At 57.1% G+C, this 24,425-nt stretch overlaps 2 protein-coding genes across 4 annotated transcripts; both read left to right on the forward strand.

The window, feature by feature from the left end:
* The first annotated feature begins 1,821 nt into the window (after positions 1 to 1,821).
* On the forward strand, positions 1,822 to 4,995 carry KRT16 (keratin 16, type I). 2 transcript variants are annotated; one of them, XM_012726282.1, is made up of 9 exons: positions 1,822 to 2,096; positions 2,602 to 2,778; positions 3,213 to 3,295; positions 3,417 to 3,573; positions 3,692 to 3,853; positions 3,943 to 4,068; positions 4,265 to 4,485; positions 4,568 to 4,617; positions 4,740 to 4,995. In XM_012726282.1, exons 2-9 carry the CDS (start codon positions 2,608 to 2,610, stop codon positions 4,841 to 4,843), a joined length of 1,074 nt encoding a protein of 357 aa, XP_012581736.1. In that variant the 5' UTR covers positions 1,822 to 2,096; positions 2,602 to 2,607; the 3' UTR covers positions 4,844 to 4,995. The 2 variants fall into 2 exon arrangements, with proteins under 2 accessions (XP_012581736.1, XP_004684246.2); XM_004684189.2 differs by lacking the exon at positions 1,822 to 2,096 and having other exon boundaries at positions 2,130 to 2,778.
* Positions 2,582 to 24,075, forward strand: LOC101637387 (keratin, type I cytoskeletal 14). 2 transcript variants are annotated; one of them, XM_012726283.1, is made up of 9 exons: positions 2,582 to 2,601; positions 20,144 to 20,320; positions 21,525 to 21,607; positions 22,172 to 22,328; positions 22,462 to 22,623; positions 22,706 to 22,831; positions 22,931 to 23,151; positions 23,235 to 23,281; positions 23,827 to 24,075. In XM_012726283.1, the coding sequence occupies exons 2-9, from the start codon at positions 20,150 to 20,152 to the stop codon at positions 23,922 to 23,924; spliced, it is 1,065 nt and encodes a 354-aa protein (XP_012581737.1). In that variant the 5' UTR covers positions 2,582 to 2,601; positions 20,144 to 20,149; the 3' UTR covers positions 23,925 to 24,075. The 2 variants fall into 2 exon arrangements, with proteins under 2 accessions (XP_012581737.1, XP_004684249.1); XM_004684192.2 differs by lacking the exon at positions 2,582 to 2,601 and having other exon boundaries at positions 19,790 to 20,320.
* Positions 24,076 to 24,425: the final 350 nt, after the last annotated feature.

The following is a 24,425-nucleotide window of genomic DNA, read 5'->3' on the forward strand; positions in this document are numbered from 1 at the left end:
GAACCAGTGACCCTGAACCCCAGGCCCGACACCTGGACTGTGGGGTTTTTGTCCAAGATTCCAGGGGCTCCTCTGCACATTTTGGGTCGGGGAAGGGAGCCTCAGCTTCTCTCCTCTGGGCCTGGCCCTGGAGATGGGGTGTTCCCGCCCCGAGGTTCCAGCTGGTATCAGCCAGCAGTCCCAGGCTGAAGCGAGTCCTCTCTTGGCTCCTGTCACCTGCACGTCAGAGGGGGCTCTGTGGGCCCCCTCGAGGCGGCCTCAGTCTTTGGCCCCATCTACACCCCATCCTCTCTCCAGACCTCAGGGCCAAGGTCATATCACCATGTGGAGAGCTTGTCCCAGACCCCATGGGGAGGTGGATGGCGCATCTCTGCCCGCAAGGCCTCACGGGACAGCGGGTTGAGCTCTGGGCTCTAATCCTGATAACTCGGTTTAAAGCCCAGTGACAGGGCTGATTAGCTCCTTTTCTCTGGACTCCCCTCCGAATCCCCACTCCCCAGGGTTAGTTCAAGACCACAATGTGGGCCTCCCTGGTGGCGCAGAGGTTAAAGCACGGCACTATGAAGCTGTCCTCAGCCACTGCAGCACGGGTTCAATCCCCGGCCAGGGCCTGACCCACAGGGTGCAACAGACCGCTCCTGTCTCACGGGCTGCTCCCCTCAGCAGTATATTTCAGTAGCTCCGCCTGTTCTGCTCCCCACTGTTTCTGGTGAATCCTTTACCCACCCCGCATCTCTGGCCTACACCCCATTTCTTGTATGCATCAATAAATTAAAAAAAACAACAGACCACAATGTATGTTTGAGACACGTCAGGTTGGTGCAAAGGCCTTGGGCGGGGTCAGCTAATGGCCAGGTTCAACCTCAGCTCCCTGTTGACTGGGGTCCCGAGAAGCCCCCTTGGGCCTCTGGCCCCCTCGTCTGTGAGCGGCGGCAGGAACCACCCCACGCAGACCGCGCAGCGTGGGTAAGTGCTTCATACGACCCCGAGTGAGCAGGTGGCCCGAGAGTCACCCTCCCTCCTCTGGAGAGTGGATGGGGCTGGTGTGCCCAGCTACAATCTGGGCTCTCAAGGACACCGCTGGGAACTGAACCCCTTTAAGACTGTTTTCTTTGTGGGATCTCAAAAACCCTTGGGGGGGCCCCACAGGGGAATCCTGGCAGGAAGGGGGCTCCCTCGCACAGAGTTCACAGTGGGTGCTGAGGTTGGAGACGCGCACCTGGGCGTGGTCTGCTCCAGAGGTGGGTTGTAGGCAATGTAGGGTGGAGAGGAGAGGGCAGGGGTGTGGGGAGGAGGCGCAAAGCTCAGAGGTGGGTGCGTGGAGACGGGAAGGGGAGGCTGAGGGCAAGGCCGGCCCCCAGGGAGGGTCAGCATGCCCCTGTGGCTGGTGGTGTGCCCTCCCTGTGTACAGATGAGCAAACCGAGCCTGGGGGTCGGGGCAATGGGCGTTCAAGTCGTCACTTGCCTGACGCCACAGTGCTGGCTGGTTCATGTCCACACATGCCCCTCTCTAGGTCCCGGGGGCGTGAAGGCAGCCCCTAAAGCTGGCACTGGACCTGACAGGGGAAAGAGCCAGGGCTTTCTTTAACTAGAAGGGACTCTGGGACCGCCTGGTGAAGCCATGTCACTTCACTGGAGGGGAAACGGGGCCAGAGAGGGGCAGGGAGGGGTCTCCGGTCACACAGCCAGCCAAGCAGAGGGGGCCTGGAGCCAGCACTGGGCCCCCAGTCCCAGCAGCCCCCGCTGCCGTCACCAGGCTCTTTCCAGCAAGGCTCACCGGGGGGCAGGGAGTCCTTCCACTGCTGACTCACTGCCCGGGGACGCTGCCGCCACAAAGCCGCCTGTGTCAAGTCCCCGCTGGCCCCTGCGGCTCCAGGAACAGGGACAAACCTGCCGCCCATCCTGAGTCACGATCCACTCCGTTTGGGTTTTCTCTCGGCCCCACACCCCCAGAGCTGGGCGGAACTCCAAGCCAGCACACGACAAAGTGTGAGTGGACCCCAGCCTGAATAATCCGGAGCAGGGAGTTGGACGGGACCGGGTGACGAAACTGGGGGAACCCGAGTCAGCAGTTGGGAGCGCCCCGCCTTCCCCGGGTGAGTATAAATGTTCCTGCGTTTTGAGGCAGCACCAGCATCTTCCCAGCCTCGCAGAGCACCTGTCCTCTCTCTGCCAACTCGCTCGCTCGCTCGCCCACAGCCTCCCGGCACCATGACCTCCTGCAGCCGCCAGTTCACCTCCTCCAGCTCCATGAAGGGCTCCTGCGGCCTGGGCGGCGGCTCCAGCCGCATGTCCTCCGTGCTGGCCGGAGGGGCCTGCCGGGCGCCCAGCGCCTACGGAGGCCTGTCTGTCTCCTCCTCCCGCTACTCCTCCGGGGGAGCCTGCGGCATGGGGGGCGGCTATGGCGGAGGCTTCAGCAGCAGCAGCAGCTTCGGTGGGGCCCTGGGTAGTGGCTTCGGCGGTGGCTTCGGCGGTGGCTTCGGCGGTGGCTTCGGCGGTGGCTTCGGCGGTGGCTTCGGCGGTGGCTTCGGCGGTGGCTTCGGCGGTGGCTTCGGTGGTGGCTTCGGTGGTGGCGAGGGGGTCCTCTCCGGCAACGAGAAGGTGACCATGCAGAACCTCAACGACCGCCTGGCCTCCTACCTGGACAAGGTGCGCGCCCTCGAGGAGGCCAACACCGACCTGGAGGTGAAGATCCGCGACTGGTACCAGAGGCAGCGGCCCAGCGAGACCAAGGACTACAGTCCCTACTTCAGGACCATCGAGGACCTGAGGAGCAAGGTGAGTGCTGGCGGGCAGCTCTGGTGGGCAGAGCGGAGAAAGGCCGTGGCGTGTGGTCCTTAAGCAGGGAGACTGAGGCCTACCTTGTGGAAGTGGCCAAGGGCACCCAGAGAATTGAGGACAAAGGTCCCTTTTACCATGTAGGCATCTGAGCTGGACAGAAAGCCTGAATCTCTCATTTCCTGCAAGCAGGCCTTAAACAACTCCCCTAACTTCTCTCAGTCTTGGACCCAGGCTGGGGAGGTGGGAGACAGGCAGGGTGAATCCCCTGTGTATTCTCAGCTGGGGGACTCCATACCAGCCGGGGAGTAGAGCCTGCCCTGCCAGCCAGCTGGTCCCCAAGTTTGGAGAGCCTGTTTTCTCCCCTCTCTGCTCTTTGCCCTCGAGCAAGGGCGGCTTGGCTCACCGGGCCTCCTGGCTTTCCACCCCTGCAGATCATTGCAGCCACCATTGAAAATGCTCAGCCCATTCTGCAGATCGACAACGCCAGGCTGGCGGCCGATGACTTCAGGACCAAGTGGGTAGCCATGTGGTGGGCAGAGGGCAGGGGGACGGGGAGTTTGTCGCACAGAGAACCAGTGGTCTTCAGCCATGGAAGCCTCATGGGTGAGCCTGATGTCCTGACCTCTCCCCTCCAGGTATGAACACGAGCTGAACCTGCGCCAGAGCGTGGAGGCCGACATCAACGGCCTGCGCCGGGTGCTGGACGAGCTGACCCTGGCCAGGACCGACCTGGAGATGCAGATCGAGAGCCTGAAGGAGGAGCTGGCCTACATGAAGAAGAACCACGAGGAGGTGAGGTGGCCCTTGGTGCTGCTGGGGAGACTGGCCCAGAGGGGCTGCAGAGACACCCGGGGAGGGGGGGCAGGAGAGAGGTGAGCTGAGCTGACCATCTCTGACCCTCCTTTCCCAGGAGATGTTTGCCCTGCGGGGTCAGACTGGCGGGGACGTCAGCGTGGAGATGGACGCCGCGCCCGGCGTGGACCTGAGCCGCATCCTCAACGAGATGCGCGACCAGTACGAGCAGATGGCGGAGAAGAACCGCAGGGACGCCGAGGCCTGGTTCCTGAGCAAGGTGGGCTCGGGCCTCTGGCCTCCTGCACGCTTCCCAGCCGGGAAGCCCAGGAGTGGAGCCTCACTTTCCGCTCTCCTTCCCCATATCAGACAGAGGAGCTGAACAAAGAGGTGGCCTCCAACAGCCAGCTGGTGCAGAGCAGCCGCAGCGAGGTGACGGAGCTCCGGAGGGTGCTCCAGGGCCTGGAGATCGAGCTGCAGTCCCAGATCAGCATGGTAAGCGGGACCGGCCCAGCCCTGCCCCGAGTCACCAGCACTGGCCACACCTCTTCAGCACAGCCGCCAAGCAGCTGCACCAGCAGCCCAGCAGGGGCCTGACCCTGGGCCTCTCCCAGGCAACATGTGCAGACCCCAGGAGGCAGGAGTGAGCTCCCCTTACCCTTTCGTTGACTCTGTCTTTCTTCCCTCGCAGAAAGCGTCCCTGGAGGGCAGCCTGGAGGAGACCAAAGGCCGCTACTGCATGCAGCTGTCCCAGATCCAGGGGCTGATCGGCAGCGTGGAGGAGCAGCTGGGCCAGCTGCGCTGCGAGATGGAGCAGCAGAGTCAGGAGTACCAGATCCTGCTGGACGTGAAGACCAGGCTGGAGCAGGAGATCGCCACCTACCGCCGCCTGCTGGAGGGCGAGGACGCCCAGTGAGTGCTGTCCGCCGCCTGCCCCAGTCCCTTCAGTGCCGGCCCCTCGAGCACACCTAACGCTCTGTCTGTCTCCCTGCAGCCTCTCCTCCTCCCAGCACATGTCTGGCCAGTCCTACTCTTCCCGGGAAGGTAAGGCTCCGAGGGCCTCGCTTGTCTCCGTGAGGGGCAGGGTTGGGCCCCTGCGCAGAGCCCTCGGCCGCTCCTGGTGTGGGGGCCCGCAGCCTTCTCACTCCCTCTCCCATTGCCCACAGGCTTCTCATCTTCCTCCTCCTCCACCACTGGCCGCCAGACCAGGCCCATCCTCAAGGAGCAGGGCTCGTCCAGCTTCAGCCAGAGCCAGAACTCCAGGCACTGAGCGGCCCTCCACCCCGGAGCCTGCTGTCCACCTGCCGGCCTCACCTCCTGAAGGCCGGGCCAGGCCTCTGCTCCCCCGGCGCAGTTCCCAGCTGTCTCCCTGCCCCTCTGCTGGTGGTGGGCTAATAAAGCTGACTTTCTGGTTGATGCAAACCTCTGTGGTCTCCATTCTTGAATCTGACTGGGGGAGGGGAGGAGTTGAAGGTGTCTCCTGGGCACCCTCTGGGGCCCACAGCTGGAGGGAGCAGAGAGCACGCTGTAGGCTCTTCTGGGAGCAGGTGTGCACGGGAGGAGGGGGGGGAGGGGGCCGATGTGAAGCGTTTTGTGAGGGTTCTTTCCTTAGACCCTCCTGTCACCTCTGTGAGGCCCGGTGGCAGGGTCCTTTCAGATAGGAGGCCACCGGCTCTCATAAAGCTGTTACGGGGAAGGATGTCCTAGAGGAACTCTGCAGAGTTTAGTGGACTCCACCTCCTACACCATTATGGGAAACTACAACTCCCAGCAGTTCCAGGGAGAGAACTGCGGGGACCCAAGGGTGGAGCTAAGCAGGCCTTCTGGGACTTTGGGGGATAAATAGGGAACCAGTTGTGGCGGTTGGGGTCACCAGGCTGCCTGGCTACCACATCTGTGTCTTTCTCTTATGCTGCACTACCTTTCTGGGTATTCTAACCCAAAGACACCGAAGCTTGAGGTCTTCACTCTCTTCCCTGACACCTGATACCGTCCACAGGATTTTTGTGTTAGTGGACGGTAGGAAGAGGTTGGTGTCCATGGTTAGAACTGGACTCTTCTTCCAACCTGGCCCTTCTTACCAGCCCTCTCAATGCCTGCCTCTTCCTCCTTCCCCTCATGCAGGGCATGGAGTGCTGAGAGACCCAGGACATCTGTCACCATGCCCTTCTCTTCAGCCCGCTGCGCCCCAGCGGGTCTGCTTTCTCTCTCCCTAGAACTGTGTCCTCGTCGTCCATCTCACCCACTCCATTTCTGTCTACTGACCTTTCTAACAAGAATTCAGTCAAGATCAAGGGCAAGGGTGCGGCTGTCCTGTTAACCCCTGAATGCTCCCTTTTCCCTCCAGTGCTCAGCCCTCGGCTTCACTCTATGTGGGGCCTTCCCATCATTCCCTGCCCTGCACCCCAAAAGCAACCATACTAGACAAGCTGCAGTGTCACCCACCTCTCATTTTTGTGCTATTCTGTTCTCACCTCTTTCCCCGGAGCTTTTAGTTTTTGTCTTTCTCTCTGGTAGAGATGCCAGTGTCTGGAACATTTTCCCTTGGGTAATTGATTTCCCAGGAAGGATGCAGCTGACGTCCAATCTGGCATGTAAAAGCCTACTAGCTTTCAGGAAAGCATGTGAAAGAAAGAGGTTGGGGGGTGTCATGTTAGTTAATCTGACCTGTTTCAGTTTATTCCTCCACACTTTGCTGTGCTTGGTGTCTCTGGGTTTAAACCCCTTCTGGGTAAATTCTCCAGAGTAAACTTCAGTTTCTCCCAAGATAAAGGAGGAATGACCGACATTTGGTTCAGTGGGGGAGAGAGGAGTTTAGGGACGTACTTTTAATTTAATTTAATTTAATTTAATTATTATTATTTTTAATAAATATATGTTTCTTAAGATCTCGAAGTTCTCCACTTTCCCTACAACAGAATTGGTTTTTCCCTTTTAATATCCACTTATTTATGCAAACAGAGCTGGGGTACAGGCCAGAGGTGCAGGTGTGGTGAGAGGCTTCACCAGAGACAGAGTGGGGAGCAGAATAGGCAGATAGATGAAGCACACTGCTGAGGGGAGCAGCGGGCGGGTCAGGAGAGGTCTGCCACACCATGTGGTCACCTCCGGGGCAGGCGGGATTGAACTCATGCAGAAGCGGCTTTAGCCTCCCAGTGCTGCGCTTTAACCCGCTGCGCCACCAGGGAGGGCCCTTTATTTTATTTTTAATTAAAAAAAAAAAGATTAGTTTATTTTCCACACAGGGACTGGGGTGTAGGCCAGAGGTTCGGGTATGAGAAGATTCACCAGAGACAGAGTGGGGAGCAGAACAGGTGGATATATTGAAGTACACTGCTGAGGGGAGCAGCGGGCGGGTCAGGAGAGGTCTGCTGCACCATGTGGGTCAGCTCCAGGGTGGGGGTTCAAACTAAAGCGGCTGCAGCGAGCTTACAGTGCTGCGTCCTAACCCATTGCGTCACCAGGGAGGGCCCTGGACCTGCTTTTTAGACAGAATTTTGACCCATCTCTCTTTAGATGGCACCCACTTTCAGAGGCACCTGGTCTCCCATTCCAGAGACTTCCTGGCATTCTGATATATGAATCTTCTTACTTCTTGGCTTCTCCCCAGGAAAGCACTGAGATTTCTTTTCTTGCCTTTTTTTTTCTTTTGTTTTTCAGAATCCCAGGTTTGGTTACAATAATTTCCTCTCATGTTTTCTTTGTCTAATATGGATTTTTTCTATTTATAGTAAGTCTTGGGGTGTTTAGAAGTGAAGACAAACCACAGGTTTAACACAAAGTGCTGCTCTACATGGCAAAATATTTTCCACCTTTCAAGCCTGCTGAGTCTGAGTCACCACCTTAATGCATAAGCATCCCTGGTTGTTCAGCAAACACGTCTCCCTGCTTTTGGTCAACAATCCTGCCACTGGGGTCATAGGGTGAGCTTATGATTCAGACGGGGCCCCAAATTCCACTACCAAAAGGTAATCACTAATAACATTTTGATGAGATCTTTCATATAGATATGAAACACATACTACAAGTTTTAGGTATACATATGTATATCTTATATACTAAGCGCAACTATACTCACCCAAAATATCTCTACTGTCTCACCTAATTAGTTTTTGGTAACATAAGGCAAATACTTCTGTTAAGGGGAAGGATGTCCTAGAGGAACTCTGCAGAGTCTTGTGGACTGCACCCCCTACTTCAGCTTTCTGCACTCTGCCCCCTACTCCAGTGACTGGAAACTACAACTCCCAGCAGTACCAGGGAGAGAACTGCGAGGACCCAAGGGCGGAGCTAAGCAGGCATTCTGGGACACTGGGGGATAAATAGGCGCCATTTTCTACGGCGCTCTCTCGCTGGGGCAAGGGCTCTCGGACTGTGTGTCGGGGGTTTTCAGTTAGTTTGTGGCTAGAGCTCCAAGTCAGCCAACCGGTAAGATATTCCAGTTACCTTGTATCCCTCTCTCTTTCCCTGGGCTGTTTCCTTTTCTTTTCACCCTTTGTAAATAAACCCATGATCCCATGATTAACCCTTTTGCATGTGTCTGCAGAACAACTGAATTTTAAGCGCTCCCGGTGAGGCCCCCCAGACATGAGGCCCAGTTCACACTGGGGTGCCCTGTAACACTTCCTTGTGTTATTAAAAATGCTACACATTTTCAACGCTGTTTCTGCTGTCTTGTTCTTTCTTTTCTGGTTGCCATTTAAAGCAAACACTGAAAAGGCTTTCTGCAGAAAGCCTTATATATATATATATTATATATATTTTACCTATTTCCTCAGGCTAGACTCCCAGATGTATAATTACTAGATAATGAAATAATAGTTTAAGGCTCTTGATTTGTATTGTCAAATTGCTTTAAAAAGAAGATGTACCAGTTACGGTTTTCGCCACCAGGGAGTGGGAGAATCTATTTCAAAACGTGCTCACTAATTTTGAGTATTATTTTAAAAAACCTCTTGTACATTGATTGAACCGCTATTGTTAAAACTGATGTTTCACAGAAACAGAGCAGCCTGGGCCTGGGCTTTTAAACTGTCCCATGCTGGATGGGGTGTGTATCCCTGAGTTTCTCTGGAAGCTGTCAGAGGCAGCTGGAGAACGCCCTCTACCTGGGCATGGGACGTGATGGAACAGAGCTGCCCTGGGGTGTCTCCAGGGAGCTGGCCACTCAGGAGTGGACCCTTGGGAAACCCTGTGAGAGGCATCCCTTTGAATGATGGGAAAATGGAGCTCCCAACTAATTAAGAAAAAAATAACCCAATTCCTTGGTCTCCCAGCCAGTTTGTAAAATTCCCTGAAGGTGGGAGCCGCATTCCTGTTCCTCGCCGGGTTCTGTGAAAACAAGACCTGGGCCCTCCCTGGTGTCACAAGGGGTTAAAGTGCAGCACTCGGGAGCTGTCTGCAGCCTCTGCAGCTCGAGTTCAATCCCCAGCCAGGGAGCCGACCCACATGGCGCAGCAGACCTCTCCTGTCTCCCTGCTGCTCCCCTCAGTGTGTTTCAGTGGATTCATCTGTTCTGCTCCCCACTATCTCTTTGGTGAATCCTCTCACCCCCACACCTCTGGCCTGTACCCCAGTTCTTGTGTGCAGAAATAAATCGGTCTTAAAAAGAAAACAAAGCCCTTCCCGAATGAACACTTATCAAAGCAGAAACGTGCTGGCCTTCAGTAAGGGCCCTGGCTTCTCCATCTGGACATGCCCTGCCCCCGGGGTGGCTCAAGCTAAGACCAAGCCCCAGGTCTGACCGCACCTGCTCTCCTGTGGCCTTTCCCTCTCCCCAAGATCCTGGCAGTTGGGATGAGAAGGTTGGAGTTCTCCGGTGTTTCTGTGATGTGTCTATTTTGAACACACCCTTAGATTCCTTATGCTTGAGTTAGTGTCAAAGTTTGTGAAAGACTGTTTTAGATAATTGCCTAAGTGCTGAAACAATGGCCAGAGTGAGAATTAATGATAGCTTATAAAGTGCACCTGCTGATGTAAAGGAATTAGTGGTAAGCTTGTAAGTTTTCACTGTCTTTGGGCCCATTGTTCCTGAGAGCTATAAAAAGCAGTCTCCCTCTTGGAGTCTGAGATAAGTGAGTTCTGTTTGCCTTCCCATTGCTGAGGGCTGTTGTTTATGCTCTAACAGGAATAAAACCTTTTGTTTTGCTTGTCCCCAACACAAATAGACGGGGTATGGAAGGGACACAACTACAATCTGTGGAGTTGGGAGAAGCCTTTGCTCTTTCTGGTCTCCATGGAACCTCCTCAGAGGGTTCCTTGAGGACAGGTTTCCCTGGATCAAACGAGCCTTTTGTTGCTTTGCATGGGTACCTGGGCCCCGGCAGCCCCTCAGGCAGGCATTACTGACCTGCCCTGGAGAGAAAGCCAGCATCTTCCTGAGCTGTGGAGGCGAGAGTGCGGGGTGCAGGCGACCTTCCTCTGCTGAGCTGTGCCATGTCTCCACATGCACCCCGCCCCTGCCCCCAACAGTCCAGGGGCCTGGGAGGGCTTCCAGCAGGTGAAGGGGCGTTCCAACAAGGATGGTAGCGAATTGGGGGGGTTCGGGGTGTTCATTTGGCTGGTTTTCCTGTGGACACCTGGCTGGAGTCCAAGGGTCTCTTTCTTTTCTACAGTTATAGGATCCGTATACATCAAACAGTTCCATTTGGTGCATAAAAAATCTGATTTTCCCCATTGGTCAGTATGTTTTCGGATTGCCTTTCTCTGCAGCCTCCATAAGAGACCACGCTGGGTTTGGGCGCTCTTGGCAGGCGCAGGGAGCTCAGGAAACTCAGCTCCTCTTATAGCTGCTGCCTTTGACTTCTTAGAGCTGGACTCTGGCGCAGCAGGACTGCTCGGTCTCTCTTCTGTCCCGTCTGGACTTTCCTGCTGTGTGTGTGCAGAGGAGCCTGAGGGAACTCCGGCCTCAGCTCCTGGCAGGCGGGGACGCCAGCTGTACCCTGCCTCGAGGCCACCCTGCCAGCCCCTCCTCCCCACGTTGGCTTCCTGCCAAAGCCCCGCCAGCTCTGAGCCAGCTGTCCCACTTCACAAGTGAGCAGACTGACGCTCAGGGGGCCGAAGGCTTTGCCCAAGGGTGCATGGCTGCAAGGTGGGGTGTCAAGTGGGCCCCCAACCACCTCCAGGTAGCTTTTCCAGATGATCAGAACCCTGGCCTTGCTGGGCTTGACCAGGTTCCCAGAGAAACACAGTTTCAGCCTGCATCCGTGTCACGACTATACCTGCTTGCCCGTCATATCCACAGATTGTAAGAATTTGGCAAGAGACTAGACCCAAGAGCTTGGCGAGAATCAGTGAAAACATCTTATGAGAATCAATTGATGATATGATGATATGAATGCAAAATGAAGAGTATTTCTTACCATTTATAAGTCTGTGCTTCTATAATCCTTTATATGAATAAACTTGCATGTATAGTAGAGAGCATCTTGCTTAGCTCATCAAGGTTGGGGCCAAATCTGTGTCCCCCTTCCTCCTGATACCAGACCCTTTGTTTTTGACCTTGGGAGGTGCGTCTGCCTGCTGGCAGCTCCCGCAGGACGCTGGTCACCCAGGCCACACAGAAGCTTCCGGGGCTTTTCACTGTACAGCTCACCTTCCCTTCAAGTTAGAGCAGAGGCTGAGGGTGAGCCCAGGGCTGCCTCAGCTGTGGCTCTACTGTGTGTAGCTGAGCACATGGAGCCGGGTGAGAGCCAGACGGAGGCCCACAGTGTGTGTGTGTGTGTGTGTGTGTGTGTGCTGATTTGCAGTCACACTGTGCTTGTCTGTGTACCTGTTACCTAATTTTTTTTTTAATTTTCAGAGTTTTGTTTTTTTACATCATTCTTCATTTCGTGCATTTTCTCATTTGTAATCCCCATGGGCTTCCCACCAATTCATCTGTGTGCCATCACCACAGTCCAGTGCACTCCTCCCACCCCAGTTATGCCCCATTCCCCCTCCCACCCCCACAAAATGTCTCTGGTTTATAGTTCTTCATTGTTTTCATTTTTACTCTACTACATTTGTTTCTCTCTTTCTCTTTTTCTCCTGATCCTTTACGCTCCTGTTATGAGTGAAACCATCCAGTATTGTTCTTTTTCTTTCTGGCTTATTTCACTATGCATGGTCCTTTTCGGCTCCATCCATGTTGCTACAAAAGGCCTGAGTTTATCTCTTTGATCGCTGAGTAATATTCCACTGGTTATATGTACCACATCTTTTTTTTTTTTTTTTTAAGATTTATTTATTTATTCATACAGAACTGGGGTACAGGCCAGAGGCTCAGGGGCGGTGAGAGGCTTCACCAGAGACAGAGTGGGGAGCAGAACAGGCAGATCTACGAAGTACACTGCTGAGGGGAGCAGCGGGCGGGCCAGGAGAGGTCTGGCACGCCATGTGGATCTCTTCCGGGGCAGGCAGCAGGCGGGAATCGAACTCATACGGAAGTGGCTTCAGATTCTCAGTGCTGCGCTTTAACCCGCTGCGCCACCAGGGAGGGCCTGTACCACATCTTTTTAATGTTACCTAATTTCTTTGTTTCTCTTCCCCCTTTGCTGGGTATTGGACTTTGATTATACATGTGCCTTTTTAGAAAGAATTTTATAATAGTTTATTTTTTCATATTTTTGTGCATTTTCCCATCTCAGTTGCAGTCCCCCTGGGTTACATGTGCCTTTTGTCATTAGCTGTCCAAGTCCCCTCTTGGAGGTGAGTGACATAGAATTGGGGGGTGAACATGCAGACATGGTCCCCACTCCCTGTGACTGGGCTGGGCTGAGAGGCACAGGCCCTGGTGACGCTGAGTGACTGGGAGGTCACTTCCTCCCCTGGGCCTCAAGACTCCATTGGGGCATGTGGCTCTCTTTTCCGCTGCCCACCCCCAGGCCAGGGGAGCTCAGCTGCCTTCTCCCCTCACCCCAAGCCGTCCTGCTGCCTCCTCCTTGTCAGGGCTCCTGTCCTGACTCTGTCCTGGCCACTCACACCTCCAGCCCACCACTGCGGCCTCCGTGGCTGTCCCCGGTTGCTGCTTTCTGCTGTCCAGGGCCCAGCTCGGTCCTGCACCCCTCTTTGTTCTTCTGTTTCTGAGTTTTGTTGCCTGCTCTCCCCAGGAACTCACCCTGCCCTTGCTCCAACTCTGGGGCTCATTGCAGGGCACTTCCAAACCACACGTGTATGCTGTGCCCAGCGCCAGACTGGCCACTTGCCACGGATCGTTTGTTCCTCTCAGTGATGCTGCCAGGCGGGAACCCACATTTTGTCACTGATCGATCAGAAAGAGATTGGAGGGCTGCAGTGACTGTCCAAGGTCTCACGGCTGCCAGTGGGGGTCCCAGACTGGAACCTGCATCAGCTGCACTTGGGGGACCTGTGCTTCCCTTGTCCCACGTGGTGGCTCAGCCGGGGCTGCGGAGGAGGATGGGCTGTGTGACCTGAACCTGCCCCCTCACCAGGGAAACCCCCCAGGGACCCTCTCCTGCCTTGCCTTTCCCTCTGTCCAGCCGGCGGGACTCCTGACACAGCCACCCCGCCTCCCACCGCCGCCTCTCCTCACAGGTGCAGCTGGAGTTCCCACAGCCACACCCCTGCTGGGAATGCCCTGACCTGGTCCACCCAGCCGGTGCTCTTCCTCAAAGCTGAGTCAAGCACACCCTTTCCCAGAAGCCTTCTGTGTGTCACCCACCCCACCTGGGGCTCCTCTGCGCCAGCCTCCCCTCAGCCCAGGGAGCAACTGAGCTCTATGCCCACTGGACCCCTCCCCCATCAGGCTGGGCATCCTCCAGGCAAGGCTGTGCCTCCCTCAGCAGACCAGAGGGGCTTCAGCAGGTCAGCAGGCCGAGGGTCTGCTGTGGGAGAGCAGTGTGTACCCCCGAGGCACGGTGGTCATCGAGAATGGGGGCACAGATCATAGAGCCAGGGGGAGGGTGGAGAAGGGGAAAGGCAGGTGAGCCCAGGTGATGGGTGGGACTTCCTGGAGGGCTGGGCCAATGCCGTGGTTTACCTGGAAATGGCAGGGCACCTGCCCGACACGCGCCCTCTCCTGCCCCACTCCCAAAGTGTGTTCCACATACTCACGGGCCGGCCCTTGTAAAATACACCTGGCAGTGTCCCTCCCTCCTCAGCGCCCTTCAGTAGCTCCAGGATAAAGTCTGAGCTCCTCAGCGTGGCTTTTATCACCCGGCTGCTGCTCTCGCTGTCGCCAGCGGGCCCAGCCTCGGGCCCTGGGCTCCAGCCCGCTTTACTGCTGGCTGCTTCCGCTGACTGGAGTCCGATACCTGCTCAGGTGCTATCCTGGGCCCCGGATCCTTCCTCTGCTGACCCACGTCCTCCGCCCCTGCTCCCCTTGCAGTTCAGCAAGGGGATGGGGCGGGTGGGTGTCTGCCCTTCCTCTGGCTTCACCCACTCTTCACCCGTGTGTCCACCCACCTTCCATTGGTCCCCATCGCCCATTCAGTCCTCCCGTCCATCTGTCCGCTCACCGCCTACCCGCCCACCCATCCGCTCCCCCTATTCCAAGGGCAGCTTCTCTTTCTCCTCTTGGCTCTCCTTAGTCTTCCCTTCATGGAGTATCCACTTCACGCTGCCGTCTACAGAAACAAGTTCTTGTATCTGTGTGTTGAAAGGAGGCTTAGCCATAACCAATGTGAGGAATTTGGGTAGGAAGAGAGCACAAAGTGGAATTCCTGGGCCCTCCCTGGTGGCGCAACAGGTTAAAGCACAGCACTACGAAGCTAGCCAAAGCCACTTCAGCATGAGTTCTACCCCTGGCCAGGGAGCTGACCCACCTGGCGTGGCAGACCTCTCCTGTTTCACCTACACTGCTCCCCTCAGCAGTGTATTCCAGTTGATCTGCCTGTTCTGCTCCCCACTCTGTCTTTGGTGAATCCTCTAACCCCCCACACCTCTGGCCTGTACCCCAGTTCTTGTATGCAGAAATAAATAATATAATATATATATAATATATGCAGAATAAATAATAAATAAATGTTAAAAAAAAATAAGGTGGAATTCCTAGCAGAGGCTGGGAGATGGGTGGTGGTCCCTGCTGCTGAGCTGAGCTCAGTTTCAGTGACATTATGGGTAATCGGGGGACTCACTTTCTCTGAGCTGGTAGATGGGTGTGAGCCATCGGTTGCTGGCCCCTGGCCACCTAGCCATTCATGTTTTTTTTTTTCTAAAGATTTATTTATTTCTGCATACAGAACTGGGGTACAGGGGCACAGGGGTGGTGAGAGGATTCACCAGAGACAGAGTGGGGAGCAGAATAGACTGACTGATGAAGCACACACCTGAGGGGAGCAGTGGGCAGGTCAGGAGAGGTCTGCCGCGCCATGTGGGTCAGCTCTGGGGCGGGGATCGAACTCGTGCTGAAGCGGCTTCAGCTTCTCAGTGCTGCACTGTAACCCGCTGCGCCATCGGGAGGGCCTACCATTCATGTTTTTAACAACTCGAAGGTGATGCTGGGGTGCAGACTCAGCTCTTCCCACCCCACATCTCACCCTCTTAGCTCAGATTCCTGGGGCATGTTTGTTGATAGACAAAGTAGGCTCTGCTGTGGCACTGTGGACAGGGCCCTCTCTTCTCTGGGCTCAGCGTCTCTACCTGTGCCGTCAAGAGGCCGGTCAAGGTGACCACCCATTCCCCTCTGACTCTGGGGTGCCGTCTAACACGGGGACACCTGCTACTCAGGAGCAGGGCTGGCGGCTGGCAGAGCTGGCTTGGGTCTGGCCGAGCAGCTCCCTTGCTGTGGGATCTGCAACCTCTGAGCCCGCGTCCATGGTGTGGGCTGGTCAATCTCTGCTCTGCCGGCTTCAGCGCTGGCCGGCCCCCACAGGCCATGGACACTGCAACGCTTGGCTTAGCCCCTGTTGCCAAAGCCCAAGACTCTTGGCCCAGACAGGCAGGCTGACCTGAGAAACTGGAGGGTGGCAACATTTTCTGGGGGAAAGGGGACCCAGGGCCTGAGGTCATGCTGCAGGCTCCTGCTGTCTTTTGTGTTTGCTCCTGCCAGGCTGGTTCTGGCCCCATCATTTCAAGGGAGTATCTTAGAGCACAGAGAGGGTTTGAGGAAGCCCCCGCCCCGGCTTCAGGGCTGGACAAGAGAGGAAGAAGGAATTCTTTCATGGGCCTCACCTGCCTCTCCCGCCAGCCTCTCTCAAAGGTCCTGAGCCCTGGAGGAGTCTAGATTGACCCAGCAGGGTCACTGAGAGCCCTTCCCCTCCTCTGATGGATGCAAAAATTAGTGGGTAAGAGCTTAAGGAAACACACTATAATTGCCTCGTCTGGAAGTACCTTCCTCAAGGTATTTATTAATCTCAACAGAAAAGGCAGTAACACAACAGTGGAGGAACCCAGCAAACACCGCCTTGGCCGTGGACAAGGCCACCATCAGCCACCACACAGTGACACGGGTCCGCGTGCCTGAGACAGGAGAAACGACCCAGAGTCGCTTTGTGGCTTCTTGCCAAAGGTAGAACTCCCTGTGATGATGAGACAATGTCAGAAAACCCAGACTGAGGGATCCTCTATAAAAAAACTGACCGGTACTGGTCAAAAGGTCACATCATGAAAGGTGAAGAAAGAGAGACTGTCAGATCACATGGGAGACACAGGTGATGTGGCAGCGGGTGGCACATGGGGTCCCAGATGGCACATTCGTGGAGAAACTGGTTGAGTGTCTTTTTTTATATAAAAAGTTTTACAGTATTTTTTTAAAAAGATTTTTTTATTTGTGCATACAAGAACTGGGGTACAGGCCAGAGGTGAGGCTGTGAAAGGGCTCACCAAAGTGTGAAACTTCAATAAAGTTCTAGTTAATCAATCGTATCGGATCAGTGTTAGTTGAAGGGCTTTGATCAGAGCATGATGTTTATCGAACAGGCTCATCTTGGGGAAACGGGTTCGGGGAGCACATGAACGCGGTGCCATTTTGAAACTTTCGCTGAAAATCTAAAATTATCTCAAAGTAAAATGTGCAAAAAAAAATTTTCCCTCGCCACCCCCAGCCGTTGTCTTCTTGTGAAGGAGCCAGAGAAATCAGAGCGTGGAAGTGCGGACCGGAGCCGGAGATTCCGCGTCTCCCGAACGTGTGTGCCGAGCTAACATCTGCTCCAGAGCCTCCACGCTGGCCCTGCCCACTCCTTATCGTAACCATCTCTCCAAGTCTTCACCGCCGCCTCTGCAGTGCGGACCGTTCCCGGCCTCTTACACAGCCTGGCGGGTTGCGCAGCGCCCGCCTGCCCCCAGTTCACGTCCACCTGGCATTTGAGAAAGTGCCCTTATTTGGAAACAGGGTCTTGGCAGATCTAACAGTCGAGGTGAGAATTGACTGGATTAGGGTGTGTGCAAAGGGCATGCGTGTCCCTATGAGAGAAAGGGACACAGACACCAGAGCTGAGGCCACGTGAGGACCCAGGCAGAGGTCCCAGAGACGTGACCACAGCCCCTGGGGAGGAGCCGGCTGAGGCTGGAAGAGGAGGCGGGGCGCAGGTACCCAGGCCGGGAGGGGCGCGTCTCCCCTAGCCCTTCAGAGGGAGCGTGGCCCTGCTGGCTTCCCCATTTCAGGCTTCTGGCCTCAGACAGCGACTCTGTTGCTCCAAACCAAGTTTGTGGCCACCGTTACCGGGGCCACAGAGGCGGACCCACGGACCGCGCTCGTCTGCCGTCTGCTTGTATCCCCAGGGAATTTGTGGTGCCCCCTCTCTCCCCTCCCCTCTGGGGGTCTCCTTGGGACTGGGCAGCCTCTTCCATTGGAGGGAGCCATGCCGCCCTCGCCAGGGGGGCAGCCCCCGGTCCCTCCTCAGCATCTCCGTCTCTGGCCTCCGCCCAGGTCCTCAGCACACAAAGCAGGCTCTGTGGGGGTGGGGGTGGCACTGTTTGGGTTGGCACTGGTCCCCCGCTGAGGGCTGGCAGGGAGACTTGCTAACCACAGAGAGGCACCACCCCGCTCCTCCTTTATGCTCCTTCCTGGGGCAGCGGGAGCAAGGGTCAGGCAGTGGTGTCCACAGGAGCCCTGCCCGGGACTCCGGCAGGCAGCCCCTCCCATTCACCCCTGCTACCCCAGAGGGCTGCCTCTCCTGGGGACGGCATGGGCCCAGGGGCCCTTGGCTTTCAGCTCCGGTCTGCAGAGGCAGGGGACTGGCCCTGGGGTCTAATGCCGGTACCAGCCCCGGAGGTCGGACTGGGCTCAGGGCTGTGGGCGGGACTGGCGGAGGGCACTTCCCAGACTGTGTGTAGGTTTCTCGGCCATCAGTTCCCACCGCCTGTATCTTTTGGGTTTCCTCTGCAGCAGGTGAGGAGGGGTCTCTTTTCCTTCCCCCTGAGTCAGCTGACGGAGAAGGAGCGCTTTTCCTGTGTCCCAAGCTCCAGGATTCTGTCTGTGGAGGGAGACAGGATGGTGGGGGGCAGAGGAAGCCAGTGTTGGGCTCCTGCTCTCCAGATCCCTCTGGACGCTGCATTTTTCTTGGGTGAGCACACCCTCCCCCCAACCATAGCCGACAGCAACATGCCTTCAAAAAAAACATCTGTTCTGCAGCCAAAATCCCTCCAGCCGCTGCAGGGAAATTGTAGGGCTGGGCAGGGGTGGGGGGGACGGCCCCTGGAAGGAGATTAGGAGCGTCTGTCAGGGGTGGGTGCGGCGGGGCGGGCCCTGCTTACTCACATCCTTGCCAGTCCTGGAGGGCGGCGCGTGGGGCCGACAACCTCAAGCGCCTGCCTCAGCACTGTCTCTGGGCTCCCGAGCCCCTGTGTGCTGCGTGTGTGTACACGCGCGCGTGTGTGTGTGGAGCAGCTTCCTGATTTCTGCTGTGGTGGCAGCTGGGAGGAGGCGGTGGGGGGGCAGGGGAGGCTCTGCTTCCTTTCTGGGAGCAGATCATTCTAGGAAGAGCAGGCCTCCAGCAGGGGCTGTCGGGGCCTGTCCGGGGAGATGGGACGTGTCAGGCAGCCCCAGACACGACCACATTCCTCTCAACATGCCTGCAGGGGTCCATGGAGTTGAGGGGCTGGTGGGAGGGTGCGGTGGTGACGAAGGGGGTGCTGCTGGCGAGACAGGGGTAGCTGAGGTCCTGAGTGTCAACCTGGAAGGCAGAACCAACGGACACCTGGGAGGGCCCCCGGCCCCAGGGACCTCAGGGGTCAGCCCACTCCCAGGTGCCTGAACCCCTCCACCAAGAAAGCCAGCAAGAACCCCCAACACTCCTTGAGCCAGCTTTATGGTGGCTCAGAGAAGAGGGTCTTCCCTGGGCTGCTCCAGGGCCTGGAAGCAGAGGCCCTGCCAGGCGGCCTCGTCCAGGAGCCAGCCCCGCCCATGCCGGACCCAGGCTGGGTGGTGGCCGGGCCCCCAGGCCTCCCTCCACACCCGCCTCACGGCCCCCCTCCACACGCACAGTCACGCTGCGTCCCCAGAGCTGAGGCTACAGCAAGCGGGGTGGTGGCATCATCCCCACTTCACAGATGAGCACACTGAGGCTGGGCCTGGGTCTCACGGGAGAAAGGTGGCGCGGGGACTCGTCTGACCTCACACTCAGGGGCGCCTGGTGCTTCCTGCCCTGGCCAGACTGAGCAGCCCAGGCCAGGCCCACCCCAGGTGGTGGAGACTCCCAGATCCATGCTCAGGTTGAGAAAGTCACCTGGATTGTCCTTCAGTGGGGTTTTCAGAGTGTAGCGCAACCACCTGGCTGGCTGGCATCTTTCACGGACGTGCCAGGTTGCCTGGCCCGGCAGGGAGACCTGGGAGGGGCGTGAGTCCCTCTTGTCTCCCTGAGCGGACGGCGATGCTGTGGGTGCATCCTGTGCTGCTCGTCCAGCCGCCACCTGAGCGGTGGGTTCCTCAGTCGACGTCGGAGACCCCTTCCCCGTTAGCGGGGAGCTAAAGGGTCACCAGGTTGGTGGTTCAGAGCCGCCCCTGCCACCTGGCTGCGCCCGGACACGGTACCCGGGCTGAGGGGAAAGCGTAGCCTGCAGGCCCACTCCTCTCAAATGAATCACGCCTGGCGGGACAAGAAACCAAAAACACCCCAAACAATGAGTTTCCAGTAAAATATGACAGACGTGATGAGGCGGAGAGGAGGGATCACTGGGAGTTGGCGCTGGCCCTGGTGATGAAAGCCAAGGGGGTGGAAAATGCCAGGCCCGCCCCCTACTCAGGCGTATAAAGCACCTGCATCCTTTTCCAACTTACCTGAGCACTTTCTCCTCTCTGCCAACTCGCTCGCTCGCTCGCCCACAGCCTCCCGGCACCATGACCTCCTGCAGTCGCCAGTTCACCTCCTCCAGCTCCATGAAGGGCTCCTGCGGCCTGGGCGGCGGCTCCAGCCGCATGTCCTCCGTGCTGGCCGGAGGGGCCTGCCGGGCGCCCAGCGCCTACGGAGGCCTGTCTGTCTCCTCCTCCCGCTACTCCTCTGGGGGAGCCTGCGGCATGGGGGGCGGCTATGGCGGAGGCTTCAGCAGCAGCAGCAGCTTCGGTGGGGCCCTGGGTAGTGGCTTCGGCGGTGGCTTCGGCGGTGGCTTCGGCGGTGGCTTCGGCGGTGGCTTCGGCGGTGGCTTAGGCGGTGGCCTCGGTGGTGGCGAGGGGCTCCTGGTGGGCAGTGAGAAGGTGACCATGCAGAACCTCAACGACCGCCTGGCCTCCTACCTGGACAAGGTGCGCGCCCTGGAGGAGGCCAACACCGACCTGGAGGTGAAGATCCGCGACTGGTACCAGAAGCAGCGGCCCACTGAGACCAAGGACTACAGTCCCTACTTTAAGACCATCGAGGACCTGAGGAACAAGGTGAGTGACCGGGCAGTAGGAGGTGCCACTCCAGCCTCCCCGTTCTGGGAGCAGGAGGTACTTTGGGCTACTTTAGAGCCCTAGACAGTAACGGCCCCCAGCCCAGATCCTTCGAAGCCCCTAACCCTCCACTAGTTAGGGAGAAGGAAGTGGCCTCCCGTCCCTACCTCGCTCATAGCCTTCTGGGCTCCAGACCGTCGGAACAGGGGAGACCAAGGATTCCTGCTCTCCCACTTTACAGAGACAGAAGTAGGTCTGAGAGGTTCAGGGGCCTGCCCAGGGTTACACAGCAAATTAGCAGCAGAGCAGGGAGCCCTGTGCCCAGCTGCGCCCCTGCCATCCAGGAGCCAGCTACCTGTCCTCCAGCACCGGGGAGGAGGGAGGCCGTAACGGGACCGGGCCAGACACCCAAACCGCTCATTAGCTCATTAGTCTGGGCTGTGGCCGCTGCCGCCTCTGAGCACTGGCACCGCTGGTTCCCTCCCTGCAGACAGGCAGGCATGGAAAACCCCTAGGGGCCCTCAGTCGGGCCCACCTGAGGTCCCCAGCAGGGAAAGGAGCCTGGTGACTGTGTCACCTGAGTCCAGCTCCCCCAGTCCTTGGCTTCCACACCCCCAGGGACACTTCCTGCTTCCCTGGTGTCAGGCTCTGAAGTCTGGTGTGGATTAGGGAAATTAGATGCTGAGGGCGGGACTCCAGCCAATTCAGGGTTTAACTGATCTTTTTATTCTGCATCCTCTTTTCTAATCCCCTATGCCAGCTGGGACTCATCTTCTAGGAAAGCCCTGCCTGAGGTCCCCTGCCCAGTCAAGCGAAGGAGTACCCTCAGAGCACTGGCCTGCCCCGCTTATGCCAGAGGGAATTCAGGCAGGGAGGGGATCAGAGAGCCTCAGGCTGCCTCCTTCATCTGTGGGCAGAGAACTAGGGGCCCTGAGATGTGTCTCAGGTTTTGCAGAACCAGGGCCAGAAAGAAAAGGTTTTATATCCCCTCTGCTGTTCGGAGGGCAGCAAAGTGGTGGGTCAAAACCTGACCCACAGTTGTGGGTCAAACCCCAAAGCCTGGGGTTTAGCTCTTAGGTTTTTGGTGGAGGCTGAAGGGGAGGGTGGGGACAGGCAAGGCCATGAAAGCCAAGGCCTAGTGCAGGCTGGGGTGGGTTCTGGTTGGTTGTGCCACTTGACAAACGGCCTGTGTCCTCTCCCGCAGATCCTCACGGCCACCGTGGACAACGCTAACGTCCTCCTGCAGATCGACAACGCCCGCCTGGCCGCTGATGACTTCCGCACCAAGTGAGTTTGCAAGATGTCCCATCTCCCCAGGGTGGGGCACTTTTGGAACAGTGCTCCCTAAGCAGAGCTGAGCTGGCGAGTGGCAGGATGGCTGTGTGAAAAGCCCTTAGGGCGCTTGTAAAAAGGCAAGTCTTGGGACCCACCCTTGCAGTTTGGATTCAACTATTTTTAACAAGCTGCCTGGGTGATTCTGACCCACAGCCAGGTTTGGGAAGCACTGCTTCGGGGAGAGGCGCTCCCCACTTCCCAGCCTGCCCAGAAGGCAGGAGGTCGTCCTACTGGTCTTCCTTGTAGTTGGCTGAAGCTAAAACCTCTCCCGTCCCCACATCCTCAGTATGAATAAGACGGACTAACTGCCACACTCCCTGACCGCCTCCTCCCCTCCCAGGACTGCTCAGACCTGAGCAATCAATGGGCAATGTGTCCACCTGTGTCCTTTTCAAGACTGGCTCCCCAGCTACTCACAGGATGCCAGCTCTGGGAAGAAGCTTCAGGGGGAAGAGAACAAAGCTTTCAGTGTGGCAGGGATGGGTGTCTCATTCCTTTTCTCTTGGGTCATTTTAGGTACGAGACGGAGCTGAACCTGCGCATGAGCGTGGAGGCTGACACCAATGGCCTGCGCCGGGTGCTGGACGAGCTGACCCTGGCCAGGGCTGACCTGGAGATGCAGATCGAGAGCCTGAAGGAGGAGCTGGCCTACCTGCGGAAGAACCACGAGGAGGTGAGGGCTCATGAGAAAGCTACCTGGACGTGAAGTGGGAGGCGGAGATGGAGTGGAGATGGTGGAGGGCGAGGGAGCCCAGTTAGGTGCCAGAATGAGGCTCCTGACTGTGGATTGTTCTTTGGTTGTGCAGGAGATGAACTCCCTGAGAGGCCAGGTGGGCGGGGACGTCAACGTGGAGATGGACGCCGCGCCCGGCGTGGACCTGAGCCGCGTCCTCAACGAGATGCGCGACCAGTACGAGAAGATGGCGGAGAAGAACCGCAAGGACGCGGAGGACTGGTTCTTCAGCAAGGTGGGCGTCGCGGGGGTGGAAGGGACCCTGGAGATCTGCCTCGCAGAAGGCTTCAGTGTGAACAACGTCTTGTCTTCTGCAGACCGAGGAGCTGAACCGCGAGGTGGCCACCAACAGCGAGCTGGTGCAGAGCGGCAAGAGCGAGATCTCCGAGCTCCGGCGCTCCGTGCAGAACCTGGAGATCGAGCTGCAGTCCCAGCTCAGCATGGTGGGCCCCGGCCCCGCCTGGGGTGGGGGGGGCAGGGCTAGGAGGGAGGGAAGGACCGACCGCCTTACTGATGCCTTATCCTCTCTCCTTCCCTCGCAGAAAGCGTCCCTGGAGAACAGCCTGGAGGAGACCAAAGGCCGCTACTGCATGCAGCTGTCCCAGATCCAGGACATGATCGGCAGCGTGGAGGAGCAGCTGGGCCAGCTGCGCTGCGAGATGGAGCAGCAGAACCAGGAGTACCAGATCCTGCTGGACGTGAAGACCAGGCTGGAGCAGGAGATCGCCACCTACCGCCGCCTGCTGGAGGGCGAGGACGCCCAGTGAGTGCCCTGCTCTCCCTCCCGACCCCTCCCCCATCCTCGATCATGATTCCCCTAATGATCTTTCTCTTTCTTCTTTACAGCCTCTCCTCGGCCCAGTTCTCCTCTGGTTCTCAGTCTTCCAGAGATGGTAAGACTTTCTTCCTCAGTCTGGCTTCAGGACTCTCCATCTTTCAGCAAACCTAGGGTTGGGGAGGGGTTTCTTGAGGGATTGAGCTAAGGTCTTTTCAACCATGTCCTTTATAAACCACCTTGGGTAGAAGGAACTCCTCCCTAAACCCTCCTTGAGTCTAAGAGCTAGTAGCCTGTACCTTAAATTTCTATGTCCAGTGTCTGTAGCAGACTCTATGGTTCTGGTGGTCAGCACCATGGACAGGGCCCCACATGGCTCTTCCCTCCAAGGCCAGTCCATTTGGGGCGATATGAACTGAACCCATTGAGTCTGAGTTCTCAGGAGATTCCCGTCTGAGACTATCACCTCTGCCTCTGACCTCAGGGCACCCTATCCTGACAAGCGTTGATGTTATCAATAATGGGGCAAGAGCCATAAGTGAAGTGGTCAATAGGGCAACAGGAGACATTTCATACAAACCCCCTCGAGTCCTTGGTCTCCCCACCCCTGGTTTCTCCACCCACTGTCCACTGCTGGTAACATCCTCTGCCTCTCTTTCCTAGTGACCTCTTCCAGTCGCCAGATCCGCACCAAGGTCGTGGACGTGCACGACGGCAAGGTGGTTTCCAGCCACGAGCAAGTCCTCCGCACCAAGAACTAAGGCTGCCCAGGACTGCTCAGGCCAGGAGACCCCTGTATGTGCACAGGTCTCTGTGGGGATCCCCGCTCCTGCCCCCAAGCACTTCATACTTGAGCCCTGCCTCACCCTTGCCCCTTATTGGCAATCAATAAAGCTCATTATCTGAATTGCACAATTTCTGCCTCTGCCCGGTCATTGTCAGGATGGCAGTGGGAGGAAGCGGGGGAAGCTGCTCTTGAGCTCATCGTGGCACCTGGTTTGGCCTCTGGGATTGGGAGAAAGGGCCTGGGGGAGGGTTGGGCTCTGGTCCCGGGGTGACTTTCACCACTTTGAAGGTACAGATGGATGTGTGTGCTGACACAAGCTATGCAATCTCTATTGACTGACATATTCCAGATAGAGATGGAAGTGCTCTGAAAAAATCAGAATTTCCTTGCTAACTTATGTTGTGACCTCCCTTTTTTGTAATATTAAAATATTCTAAGCAACCATCAGCTTACAGCCAGATTGACTTAGCCTCAT

The sequence above is a fragment of the Condylura cristata genome, unplaced genomic scaffold, assembly GCF_000260355.1.
Source record: "Condylura cristata isolate star-nosed mole 26May11 unplaced genomic scaffold, ConCri1.0 scaffold00017, whole genome shotgun sequence".
In the NCBI taxonomy this organism is placed as follows: Eukaryota; Metazoa; Chordata; class Mammalia; order Eulipotyphla; family Talpidae; genus Condylura; species Condylura cristata.